We start from the raw sequence: 14321 nt of genomic DNA on the forward strand, positions 1-14321 counted from the left end.
TTATGTGACTATTTATTTAAGTCTCTAAAGCCAGCCCGATACTGAGCCAAGGTTTTTCTCCTGCACACAAAGAAAGCAGATGAGTTCTCTTACAGGGTAAAGTATCCCGAAGGATCTAGACTGGTATGAAATCTGAGGACTACCAAGCTCATCTCGAATCCCAGACAAACCTAAGCATCAGAAATGATCTCAAACCACTACGCATCTGAATACCTGGACTACTCTGACTATAATCAAACCACATCCAGTCTATTTTACTCACAAAATTTTCAAATAAAGTATAAAAAATCAAATATATCTAAAGCAGGTAAATATAGATATCTCATCTCAATCAGGGATTAAAATTAGGCAGACTTTGCCCTGGTCAAGTGGCTCAGTTGGCACCAAAAGGTTGCAGGTTTGATTCCTGGTCGGGGCACATACCTTAGCTGGGGGTTGGAGCCCTAGTCAGGGCATGTAGGGGAGGCAACTCCGCACACGCACTCTCTTTTTTTCTCTCTCACACTCTGTCTCCCTCTCCCCCTTGCTCTATCTCTAAAAAACATATTCTTAGGTAAGGATTAAAAAAATTTAGGTAGACTTTATTTCACATTTATACAAAAATAAATCACCAGATATTGAGAATAAATTTTCAATAAATATATACCTCATGATTTTTTTATCTACAACTTTAAATATTCAGCTCTATAGAAACGACTTAACTGAAACTAAAAGGTTAAAAGGTTAATTTAAAATTTTTCAAGTTTTCAGTAATTTTTAAATCTTCAAGCTAAGAGCAAGAACAATGGCAGCCATATTTCGCTGAATTAAGGATATTGATATTGAGGATGTAAATTAGAAAATGCATCATTATTTCATGTGCCTGTGCCACTAAGAAAGGAAAATCACTGCCAACATAAATCAGTTATAAAATGCATCCCAAATTCAGAGATATTGAAATATTTAAAAATTGGTACCTTAGAATTGATGTGATACAATATGTACATGCTTGTTCCTCTGAATAACCAACCCCAAGGCATCAGAAACCTAACCTATCTATCAACTATAGAGAGAGGAGGAAAAAAAAATCAAAATTTCTGTAACACCAAAGCCAAAGTCCCACACAAACTTTTATAAAATGCATGAAAACAGTCAATTCAAACTATAGTTCATAGAATCGATAAACAAATAATTGATGCAGAATGAAAGTCCAAAGAAGTAACTAGATTATTCTCTACAGCCTAAGTAAATGATTTCCAAATTTAGAAAATCAAGAATCTAAGCACCAAATGATTTTCAAACAAGGAGATCCATGTCTCCTTTAATTCAGTGGTCCATAGGTACCAGCTCAAAGGGCAGAGTGCCACCTACCAAGAAAATAACAGTTAATGTAGGATTTTTTAGTACATACTATGAAAACAATGGATTCTGGTTTAGCTTAGGGTAATTTACAGGTGTAGAGTACATTGTCACACTGTTTCAAAAACAATGGTGCTGGTGCTGAGGGAAAAAAGAAAATCTTACTGACCTAAATATTTTCAAATGCTAAACAAAGTAATAAAGGCTAATCAATTAATGCAATTACAGCAAAGAGAAAAGAATGCATATATGTAATAGTGTCAATAATTCAATTACAGGATATAAACACACAAAACCCTCTATTAAATTTACCTGTTTCAAAATTCCTAAAATCTATTACTGAATACTTTCCTTACACCAAAATCTGATACTACATCTCATAAAACATTAAAATATAAGTAAATCTAACTATCAAAGTTAATTCACAACCAATAAAATTTTTCAGGACAGATTCACAAATATTAACTTAATAATCAGAAAACTAACTCTAGCCCTGGCTGGTGTAGCTCAGTGGATTGAGTGCGGGCTGCAAACTAAAGCACTGCAGGTTCGATTCCCAGTCAGGGCACATGCCTGGGTTGCAGGCCACAGCCCCCAGCAACCGCACATCGATGTTTCCTTCTCTCTCTCTTTCTCCCTCCCTTCCCTCTCGAAAAAGAAATAAAATCTTAAAAAAAAAAGAAAGAAAACTCTAGCACAATTCAATTCTATATAAGAATAGATGAACACATTCAAAACAGGCAAAGCAGAATGTGTAAAAAAATTACTCAAAACATAGCAAAGAGATCTCCAATTTACAGAGAATCCTAAGCATAGATGGTTTGCTTCCTTCACTGACCATTTAATTTTCTAAGTTGCAGACTTCACACAAATTGCACCTGTCTAGGTCTATATCTATATGTAAACGAGGACTTAAAAGTCATACTAATTTTTTTCTAAACAATGAGCCTACTAAAGAAAACATCTCTGGGTTTAATGTTGATTTAGAAAACCAAATAACTGAAAATTATTTTTCCCTTCCTTTTTTGCTATTTTTTCCCCCAGAAGAATCCAAATTGATCATCCATTTGAACCTTAAACATCAGAGCTCAGAAATTCAAATGTAAAAAATGTCCATCAGTTTAAACAAGAAAAGGCAAAATGTTGGTAATTTCTGAAGATGGGTGACAGGTATACAGAAGTTCATTATACTGTACTATCTACTTATGTATGTTTTTTAAGTTTAAAATAATGTTAAATTTTTAAAAATTATTCATGTATATTAAGTCATCTTTAAAATCTTAATTCTAAAACAAGTTTACTAGAAAGCATCAATTTACCAATAAGTTATTTCACAGAGTATACTAACTTGAAGGTAGTCCTCAAACCACATCAAAAGTCTATCCACAGATAAAGAAAATGTAAGACCGTTATCTACTTGGAAGTTACTGAGGAAATAACTATAATGCAATGAAGTCTATGTCTTATTTTAATATGTTAAATAATCAATGACTAATTAAAAAACACATCATTCTTAGAATTGGAAGGCACAAATTTTCTAGTTCAGTGGTTTGCACACTTTTTGAGATAACTGGAGGAGAGGACCAGAGACATCTTGATTTTTTTTAATACTAGGGATTGTTCACAAAATAAAGATTTTTATTTTAAAAAAGGATCTAGTTACTTTTTTAAAAAAAAGTCTTAAAAACCACTATTCCATTGCATCCATTGCACCCACATTCCGTCGCTAATACGGGCCCTACAAAAGGTTATATGATTAATATGATATCATTCAATAATGGTAGTGTCAGGAATAGAATTCAGGACTCTTATGTATCCAGTTCTCCTTTAAATCAATGCACCACTTCAAATTTAAGTTACAGTTAAAAAGAAAATTCTGTTTCAATTTTGTCTGTAAAATGAGATTGGACACGATATATCTGAGACCATTTTCCAGGTCTAAACTTCTGACTCCCTGAATGCCAAGTTTAAAAAGATGTCTATGTTAAGGTAAACAAATGTTATGTTCTTAAACATAACAGAAATATTCAAAAATTTTACGGACTCCTGAGAGATACAAGTCAAATACAGAAAGCTAACAGTCATTCAGTAGTTACCTTTAGGGTCCTGAAACATTTTTGCAACTATACTCTCTTTTATTAGTTAATACTAGAATATGAAACAATGTTTTCAAAGACCTCTGAAATAATCATAGTGAAAGCTTTTCTTAGATATCTTTGGAAAGGATATTGGCCTATCAAAATACATAACTCAGTAAACGTTCAAATTACAGAATGCCTCAAAGAGAACCAAGTATATCATTCCTAAGTTTAAAATAAATGAATTCAAAGGAGCATTAAGCTTAGCTGACACATAATGGTCACAAATAAAGTTTTGATTCCTACCTATTAAAGCCTGAAAAAGGTTGCTCTGAAATATGTTAATAACCCGTTCAATGGAACTTCTGAGCTGTCTGTCTTCAGTGTGGCTTAGTTTCAAACGGTATTCTTCCAAAAGGTGCAATGCTCGTTGGGTATCTGGGAAGAAAAACAGAGTCTGATTAAAATTATTTACAAGAAAGTATTACACTCTATCTATAGAGCAAATAATTCTGCAAGACATTTATTTATACAGTTCCTAAAATCTGCCTCATCAATTGATGTTACTATGCTCATGTACACCCCTATTTCCTAGAATGATCCAAAAAAAAAAAAGTAAACATATATCACAGTAGAAAAAGGAAGAAGGTAAGTAGTTTTATTAGATGTGTACTGGTAGTCTACCACTAAAAAAAAAATTACCAAAATATTAGTAACATAGTTTCAGCTGATTCGATGTGCAAAAGCAGATTATTTGTAATTTGTCATTATAAATCCAAATCTTAACTGTTTCAAAATACTAGTTCTTAACCAGTACCCCACATTTGCTCACAAAATAGTGTTTAGTAAGAACGATAAAGTGAAATATTAAAACACCAATTCAGAGTTTTTAAAAAGACGTTTCAGAGGGAGAAAATGAATTGCCTCTCTAGTGACTAGGGAGGTGTCAAGAAGAAAGTTTGAGAAACATATAGGTGTTTCCATCTTCTGAATGATGTGAGGCTCAGATTCACTAAGTAGTAAGGATAGGACTATGCTGTTTCATTTGTTACACATTTTTAAAACACAGCAAATCAGAAAACAGATATGCAGAAAACCAAAGGACAGCCACAAGAGTGTTCCGAAACAAATTCTCACCTTGCTTCCGGACCGGCATTTTTCTCCAGAATCAGGGAGAGGGCACACACCTTAAAGAAACATAAAACAGAAAGGGAACAGAATTAAAGAAGAGAATGGAATCGTGGTTAAACTAGCATTTTCCACTAAACCTCAAATTGAGAAACTCCCAGTCCTATCTGAAAAACCCACCTGGCAAAGTTTTCCCAAGTAAAAGACAAAGCCTCAAAACTCAGCACTATCAATCTAGAAAGCTATTACCTAGGGGTGATACCCCTGACAAATTAAGAGCAAGACAGAAGCCAGCTTCCAATTCTCCTCGAAAGCTGCCCCCCTCTCCAAAAGGCACTAGATGCCTAGACGTGAGGCCATCTCTCCCCCGGCTTAAGAAAGCATACTTCCCACCTGCTACTACTAGGAGAGCTACAACCCTTAAACCCCTAAACAAGCAGCGGCTGTAAAAGGCTCCAGAAAGGACCCAGCTGGGCTGATCACGCCGCCTTGCCTGGGGCCCCCTCCTCTCGCTTGCCTTTCTCCTCGCTTGCTCCCTCGGGCTACTCCAGCAGGGGCCGGACGGGGCAGCGGCCGCTCTCCGAGACGCCCTCGCGCCCCACATGCACACCTCCGCGAGCCCCCACACCTGCAGCGCCACCACAAAGTTTCTGCGAGCGGCGTGCACTCGGAGCTGGGGTGCGCCCCGGGCCGACTCGGGGCGTCTTCCTCGCCCTGCCCCGCTCCACGTCCCCCCGCCCCGCCCGGGGCTCGAGGAGCTCAGCGGAGGGGAGTGAGGGAACGGGGGGGGGGAGGAGCTCCCCTCTGCGGCCGCACTCCCACCGCCTCTTTCTCTTCCTCCTCCTCGGCCGCCGCCTCCTCACTCGCCTCAGGCCGCTAGTCGCTTGCCCTTTCCCCTTCTCGCCGTCCCACCCCCGGAACCTCGCCTCTTTCCGCGCCCCCAACCGCTCTACCCCCAAACTTTCCGCCAAGATGGCGGCCCCGAAGCTGGACTGCCGCACCCCCACGTGACCACTTTCCCGGCGCTCTCGGCCAATGGGAAGTGAGGAGGCGGCTCGCGCCCAGCCTGGGGCTCTCCGTGCTACCTTTCGGTATGGAGGGGGAGGGGGAGAGGAAAGAAGAAGGGCCGAGAGAGGGACACGGAGGTGAGTGGGCAAGCCGAACCCCGGGGCGTACCAAGGGAACCTTCTCGTTTAAAGGGGAGACTTCCAAAGAGGCTTTGAGGACAAAAGAATTGACACACAGACTCTACAGGTGGTCCGGGGTGGCCCTGGAAGAACCTGCCTTTACCTCTCCCTAGCCCACCGGTGCATCCGACGGTTTTGAGCGAGTAGCGCGCCAGGCCCAGAAGGATCGGGGTTTCTGAAGAGATGCGACTTAACTTACACCAGATCCAGGGGACACATTCCGAGACACTCTTTAACCTCACTAAACACGTGCTATTCTCAACTCCACGTCTGGAAAAAGTGCCTGGCGCCCCCGGGGATGGATCTCCAACTAAAAAAAAGCGGTGTTGTGGAGGAGTTAACAGCACAACCCTCGTTAGGGAGCGGGAGAGGGCGGAGTCTGGGAAGGTGGAAAAGGGGGGTGTTTAGGCCGGGGTGTGAACTATCTTTGCAGTGTCATCCACTTTGTACTGATTTTTTAAAAGTTATTATTCGCCCTTAAGTAAAAGTTTTGAGGGAGGGCTGAATTAAACTGCACGTGAAAAGGGAGATTGGTTAATTTGATAAGAATTTTAGGGTTTTACTGGAGGATTTTAAAATCTAAGCGATTAATTCCAAGCAAGAATGGATTTAGGGGTAGGCGGAGAAAATTCTTTCCTTCTTTTACTCTCATTAATTCATTTCCCCCTTGCCTGCGTCCCCCGCCCAGTCATCAGCTTCCGGTACTACCCAAACTCAGGCGGCCCCTTTAAGAACTCACCTGTAGCTTCCTCCTCCCAAGCCCAGCTGCCCTCAGATGGCACAGCTGGTTTAAGTTTCGATTGCACCTTGGAGCCGGGACTGCGGACGAGACTGGAATCCGGTCAGGGGCTGAGCAATCCAGTTTGTACAAAGAAGCTCCCGGAAAGCTCTCCCAAGGCGCTGCCCAGATCTTCAGCCTCTTCTAGATAATAGGGATCTCCCTGCTCTGAGGACCAGAGAGAATTTGCCCAAGGTCACCCAGAGTTGGTAACAAAACTGGAAACACGGAGTTTCTGTCTTTCAAAACCCGAACTCTTCCCCGTCAGTAAACTTGACAGCCTTTCATCGAGGACGTATTCTTGGGATAAAAAGGGAAGTCCCAGAACCTCGTACTGTAACCATAACTATTACTCAGAGGTATGCTAACCACTGCTTTCACTCTGGGATTGTACCGTGAGGTCCTAACTTCTGAGGACCCGACCAGACCCACTGTCTCAGCTTAAGAGAAAGAAACTGAGGTCCAGAAGACATGTAGGCTGATAAGTTACAGCATCTCAGAATTAGGTCTCCTAACTCCAGGGCTCTTTCCACTGCGATTTTTTGGGCAACTTGACAATGGTATGTTGATTTATGGGCAGCAGATTTCTATGCTCCCTGGATCAACCATCTTGGGAGCTTCAACAGTTAAAGCAACATTTCATAGAAGAATAGATGGAAAGTGAAAGAAAGCGCTTAAAAGCAATGAGCTTAAATAGAGGCAATTTTTAAATAGTGAAATTGTTTTTTTTAAATAGTGAAAATATCTGATGCCATGAATGCTATTATTACTAAAATTTTATTAATGAACTTTGATTCTCTTCTAAGCATGGACTCTCCAGAATTCAGGAGGAAAGGATTTTGCCTTCCCTGTTAATATCATTTGTTGTTCACAAATGTTCACTTGCTAGGCAATGGAGATAGAAATAAACAAGATCCAAGTTATGCTCTCAAGGACCCACAGCATAGTAGCAAATGGATTAAAGGACAGTGAAGCTTTTCCCAAGAGCCACTGAAAAGCCTAAAACAAAATGTGTGTGAGTTCTCAGTGTCATCCCAGTTCTCCCCTAAAAACAAAAAGGAGGGACAGGAGAAAGAGGGAACAAGAGGGCATGATAATCTTCTACTTGGCATCCTCTAGCCAGATGTGGCTTTCAGCAGTCCAAAAGTAGAAATGAAGCTAGCACTTGTTCTACGCTTAGGGACCAAGACAAGTCCAGGCCTAGTATGAGGGGCCTTACTTCTCATTCCTCCTTTCTATCCATGTGTATTAGTTATCTATAGCTGCATAACAAACTCCTCAAACCTTAGTAGCTTAAAACTTAGTAGCTTTCTGTGGGTCAGGAATTCAGTAGGATCTTAGCTGGATTGTTCTGGCTTGGAGGTCTCAAAAGATTACAGTCAAGATGTCTACCAGCGCTGCAGTCATCTGAAGGTTTAACTGGGATTAGGAGAAGCTCTTTCAACGTGGCTCACCTACATGGCTAGTAAGTTGATGCTAGCTGTTGACAGGAAGCCTAAATTTCTCACCATGAAGATCTTTCTATAGGATTGATTGAGTGTCTTCATGACATGGAGGCTGATGTCCTCCAGAGGAAGTGATCCAAGATAGCAAGGCAGCAGCTATATCTTTAATGACCTAATCTCAGAAGCAACACTTCATTTCCACAATATCCTTTTGGTTACTTAGGTTAGGTTATTGGTTACTTGGGTATTCATACCAGGTATGAATACCAGAAGGTAAGAATCATTTGGGTCCAACTTGGAGGCTGGTTACCATATCATCACAACATACAAAGCAATAACATCTGGATTTTTCCAAACAACTTTTATTTCCTTGAAGTATTTTTTACTTTATGCAAGTAGCAGCTGCCATTGAATAAGATTCAATGTAGGATCTGATTACTTTTCACACCTCCTCATGAAATTATATTTTTCCATCCCCATTTAATTTTATTAACTCAGCTCTAAACCTTCCCTTCCCAGCCATACCAATCAAGCCACATATACCTCCATATCTCTGTCTTTGTCCACTCCCCTGTCCAGGTCCCCAGCCTATCCTCTGTAAAGGTGCCCAGACCCTGCCAGATTGCTGCATCTTTCGCTCTCATTCTGGCAGAGTGGCAGTGTGCTGTTGTGCCAAAACAATCACTAAACAGAAAGGATTTGATGTCAAAAATGTTTATGGCTGCTTAGACTGCAAGAAGAGGAACACTGTCAAGAATGATAGAAGTGATCATGCTGGTCAGGTCTCCACAGAAGGCTCAAGAGTGTATTTCCTGGCAGCACACTTTATGAGGGATCTAGACAAACCAGCATCTGGAAAGAAGAGACTAACCAGAACAATAGGAAATAATGAGACTTTGCCTCAAGAGGAACAACTGTAGAAACTAGGGTCATAACTTTGAGAAAATACAGGGCTCTGGAAGCTTGACTTCAATCTTTAAACAGGCTTATTCTGTGTATCCAGCAGCATGACTAAAACTAATGGATGAAAGTTACAGAAACACAGGAACTTCATCTTTAACATGATTTGTCAGAACTGCCCAAAATTCCAAAGAGCTGACCCAAGGTGGTGGGTGTTTCCCATCAAGCAAGGGCTGAAAGAATCCAATAAGGCATCCTTGTCAGAGAGTGGATACCCAGGACAGAAGACTGGACTAAATGGCCTCTAAGACCAAAGTTCTAAGCACTTGAAACTTTAGTCCCTTCTTTGGTATTACTACCATTTTATCTGCATTGAAAATCCATCCTACCCAGTTTAAGTGTTACTGGCACTAACCTCCTTCTGCATAGATAATTCCTATCAGAACAAAAGGTGCCAGCTGAAAACAAGTCTTAAAAATGTGGACAGTTACCCATTTCCATGACAATTGGCACTGAAGTCATACTTTTTAATGGATAATCCATTCTCAAATTTTTATATTATTGTGAAATGGGTTCCTAAGTAAGTGAAGGAGTAGTAACTGACTCACATTTAAACTGATATACTCTTATACTGCTATAGCTCTTGTATAGTATTCAAGTACATCTGAGATAAACTTAGTGGTTATGACTTCCCACTTTTCTAGAGAGGACACCAAGGAAGAACAAAATAAATAACCTAGTCTAGGACACCACGGCTTAGCTGGTAATGAAGCTGGGACTGAACACTATTCACTGTTTTTTCCATTAGACTACATTGCCTTTTCTCTACTTGACTCCTTTCTAAATTAAAAAAAGCAAACAAAAAAATTTATGTGTGTATGTGTATGTGAGATACAGACATGGAGACAGAGTTAGAAAAAAAGAGACGAAAGAGATTCTGAAAAACTAAAATGCAAATAATAGGCTAGTCTGTAACCTATTTATCATATATTTGAATGTCTTTTAATAGTGGGCAATTTTGATGGAAATAGGAATGTCACCTCTGACCACAAATAAATGAGTACCCACACCCTAGTTATATATTATGACTAAATTAATTTTTAATGCAATGATATTTACTTAAGACACTGTAGCTTCTTCCTCTCCTTCCTTTATTTACCTTGCTAAGTACCCTAGAGCAGGGGTGTCAAACTCATTTTCACCATGAGTCACATCAGCTTCTCGGTTGCCTTCAGAGGGCCAAAATAATTTTAGGACTGTATAAATGTAACTACTCCTTAACTGGTTAAGAGTTGAAATTACATTTGGCCCTTTGAAGACAATTATGAGGCTTATGCGGTCCCTGGTGAAAATGAGTTTGACACCCCTGCCCTAGAACATGAATGAACATTTTCACAGATGTATAGGACATCGCACCTGGACCTTAGACATCATGTAGTACAATTGTTTCATTTGACAGACATGTAAAGTAAGTTCCAGGAGAGCTCCCAAACAGTATCAGCACTCAATCCTCAAAGGATTTTTTTTTTAGAGTAGAATGCTACTGGCACTTCAGGAACAATCTATCTTATTCTTGGTAGGGAGAGGGAATGGGAAATATAGTTTTTCTAAAGCTATATTTATAAGTTCAACCAAATTTGCCTGTCTGCTTTTGAAGAACCCAGGATATTGACAGGACTGTAGGATCCCATATTGAAATCCTTGGGATTATACTACAATATCCTTATGTGAGACAGCCTCCTCAACCCACTCCCTGCCAAGAGGATTTACCAGTCTACTCAAAGAAGGCTCTGGGTAGGGCCCACTTAGTCAGCTTATCCTTACACAGGTAAAGAACACAAACCTTAGTTGGAATTTGAAGAAAAACTATTTGAATATTAGGAAGTCATATGTATTCCATTTCTGAGATGTGGCTTGGTTAATGAATTCTGATAAGCAAAAGAAGCCAAAATACTTTTCATGATTGGATGTAGATTAAGTCCAATGACCAATCAATCTCCTTTAGCACAAAAAAATGCTATGTTCTTCCAAAAGCTTTCTGTGCCAGTCTTTAATTTTTGGGAAATGACACTCGCTAGAGCCATAATCTTCCTATTCTGTACGTTGTATAACCCCAAATTCCTTTATTATTTCATTTTATTTTAAGCTCACAGAAAGAATGATACAGGCAAAAATTATTTAAATATCATTTTCTACTTAAATTTCATTTAACTTAGATTAATTTCTTCCAAAAGATAATTTTACCAACTGAGATAAACTATTTGTAATTAAAACATCTGCAAAAAAATCCTCTTTTATAAAGTGGGCTAGAAACTTGCAAATATGCTTTTTTAAAACCCTGCAAAAATTCTCCAAGTTGGATATCATTTCAAATTGCTAATTACTGTATGAATAAAAAATCCAAGCCCAAAGCAGGCAGAGGATAACAAAAAAATAAGTACAAACACAAAAATAAAAGGGGGCATAATAAATTGCTAAGGAAAATGAATAAAATAATTTAAGAATAAGGGAGGAGCAAATATTTATTAAGAAATGCTACCATAATAATTTAGAGAAGCTTGGATTCAAGGGAGCAGAATAAAGTGTGTCTGTTCCTTTTTTCTCTCAGATAATCACTCCCAAGATATTAGACCAAGAAGAAATTTGTTCCTTCATCCTCAATGAAAATAAAAGTGCTTAGTAACCTCCAGCATGACAGGAAGTAGTTGTAGAGTTGGTCAAATTCAAGTGCCTGGGCTGGAAGTTGGGAGAATGGTAATACTCCTCCTTAAACAATGATACCAAAAAAAATCCCCCAAACAACAACAACAACAACAACAAACTCAAAACCCCCCAAACTCCAACACAAAAACAAAATAAAAATAAGTAGGGCAATACCTCCAACTTTGTTCTTCTTTCTTAAGGTTTCTGAGGCTATTTGGGGTCTTTTGTGGTTCCATATACATATTTGGAATATTTGTTCTAATTCTGTGAGATATGCCATAGATATTTTAATAGGACTTGCTTTGAATCTATAGATTGCTTTGGGTATTATGGATATTTTAATAATGTGAATTCTAATACATGAACATGGTATATGCTTTTGCTTATTTGTATCTTCCTCAATTTCTTCAGTATCTGACAATTTTCTGAATACACTTCTTTCATCTCCTCAGTTAAATTTATTCTTAGGGACATTATTTTTTGTTGTTGCAACTGTAAATAAAACTGTTTTCTTAGTTTCTCTTTCTGGTAGTTCCTTATTGGTGTATAAAAATGCCACCAATTTCTGAATTTTAATTTTGTATCCCTCTACTTTACTGAATTCATTGATCAGTTCCAGTAGTTTTTTGGTGGAGTCTTCAGGGCTTTCTGTATACAGTATCATGTCATCTGCAAACAAAGACAGCTTTACTTTGTTTTACTTCTTCCATTCCAATTTGGATGCCTTTTATTTCTTCTTTTTTGTCTGATTACTGTGCCTAGGAATTCCAGTACTATGCTGAATAAGAGTGATGAAAGTGGACATCCCTGTTTTGTTCCTGCTCTTAAGGGAAGTACTTTTAGTTTTTGTCCTTTGAGTATAATGTTGGTTATGGGTTTCTCATATATGGCCTTTATTATGTTTAGGTACATTCCCTCTGTTCCACTTTGCTGACAATTTTTATCATAGGTGAATACTGGACAAATGCTTTTTCTGCCTCTATTGGTATGATCCTGTGCTTTTTATTCTTCATTTCACTTATGTGGTGTATCACATTTATTGATTTGCAAATATTGTACCAAACTTGCATCCCTGGTATATGATCTTTTTAATGTATTGCTGGATCTGGTTTGCTAAAATTTTGTTGAGGATTTTAGCCATGTGTTCATCAGGGGTATTAGCCTATAATTGTCTTTCTTTGTAGTGTCTTTATCTTGTTTTGGAATTAGATTAATGCTTGCCTTCTAAAATGAGTGTGGTGATCTTCCCTCCTTTTGGATTTTTTGGAATAGTTTGGGAAGGAGAGGTGTTAGTTCTACTTTGAATGTTTGGTAAAATTCACCTGTGGAACCATCTGGTCCAGGACTTTTGTTTGCTGGGAGCTTTTAACTTACTGCTTCTATTTCATTAGTTGTAATTGGTCTATTCAGATTTTCTGATTCTTCCTGATTCAGTTTTGCATATGATTGTATGTGGAATCTAATGAACAAAGTAAACTAACAAACAAACTATAAATAGACTCATAGATACAGAGATAACAGACTGACAGCTGTCAGAGGGGATGGGGGTTTGGGAGCTGGGTGAGAGAAAAAACAAACACAGTCAACAGTTTGGTGATTGCCAGGGGGAGGTAGAGGAAGGTAAAGGGTAGATAAATGGTAGTGGAAGGAAACTTGACTTGGGGAATGAATGCAAATACAATATACAGATGATGTATTATAGAGTTATACAGTTGAAACCTGTATAATTTTAGTAACCAATGTCACCCCAATAAATTCAGTAAAAATAAAAAACACAAGTTGGGGAAAGAGAGAGAGAGAGAGACATGTTACCATGTGGTGAATACAAGATTGTTCTATTTATCCTCTATACTCTTGTGAATATTTGAAAATATTCCTTAATTAAAATTTTAAACTTAAAAAATAAAAGCAGATGATTTGCTTGAAGAGCTCTAAAGAGCTAAAGAAATAGAGGCCTCAGATTCCACTGAAGATGAGGTGCAGCTAGATATGGTAAATAGGAACTGAAAACAAGAGTATGGTTAACTACCCATACAGGTATAAAGAGAAGTTACATGTGTGTTCCCACACACTCAGATAGGTGTGGGAACCTTTTCCTATTCCCCAAAAAGACAAGAGTTTGTTTACTGGAGAAAAAGAGGCTTTGGATTTTGGGACACAAGGCACAAAAGATGGTGGTGAGTTAAAGTATCCAAAACAGGAGAATGAGGGAAAATCTACACATTAAACAACAGAGATTCTTTCTCACCAGTCCCCTTCCTTCTCCCAGATCCAGGAAAACTTAATTGCCTGAGAAAAAAAGATCAATAGAAACTTACATTTGGGAGGTTCTCAACAAAAGTTAGGCTGAGTCATCAAAAAAATGCAAATCAAAACCACAGTGAGATACAACCCACTAAGTTGACTATAATCAAAAAGACATTATTTGTTAACATATAACTGTTATTATAACAAGAACTATCTAGAATGTGGAGCAATCAGAACCATCATACATTGCTGATGGGAATGTAAAATGGTGCTGCCAATTCGAAAACATTATGGAAGTTTCTCAAATGGTTAAACGTACAATTATCATATAACACAATAATTCCATTCCTAGGCATACACCAAAGACAATTGAAACATATGTCCATACAGATGTACACAAATGTTTGTAACAGTTGTATCCATAATAGTCAAAAGGGGAAACAACCTAACAGTCAATGAACTGATGAATGGATTAAAAATGTGAAATATCCATACAAATGTGAGATATCCATACAAT

The 14321-nt window shown here is 38.5% G+C and overlaps 1 protein-coding gene across 12 annotated transcripts in view; it reads right to left on the reverse strand.

Annotated features, from left to right (window-relative positions):
- DLG1 (discs large MAGUK scaffold protein 1) overlaps positions 1-5525 on the reverse strand; it is a 280465-nt gene extending 274940 nt beyond the window's left edge. For 11 of the 12 annotated variants that reach the window (XM_045850859.1, XM_045850858.1, XM_045850857.1 and 8 more), the window contains exons 1-3: positions 5062-5525; positions 4554-4603; positions 3723-3854 (exon numbers count right to left, since the gene is read on the reverse strand). In XM_045850859.1, coding sequence (XP_045706815.1) covers positions 3723-3854; positions 4554-4572 — 151 coding nt within the window. In that variant the 5' untranslated portion in view covers positions 4573-4603; positions 5062-5525. The remainder of the gene's footprint in view (positions 1-3722; positions 3855-4553; positions 4604-5061) is intronic. The other variant, XM_045850849.1, reaches the window with a different exon arrangement.
- Between the last annotated feature and the right edge of the window lie 8796 nt (positions 5526-14321).

The sequence above is a fragment of the Phyllostomus hastatus genome, unplaced genomic scaffold (assembly GCF_019186645.2).
Source record: "Phyllostomus hastatus isolate PE091 unplaced genomic scaffold, TTU_PhHast_1.1 phas_contig_86, whole genome shotgun sequence".
NCBI lineage: Eukaryota > Metazoa > Chordata > Mammalia > Chiroptera > Phyllostomidae > Phyllostomus > Phyllostomus hastatus.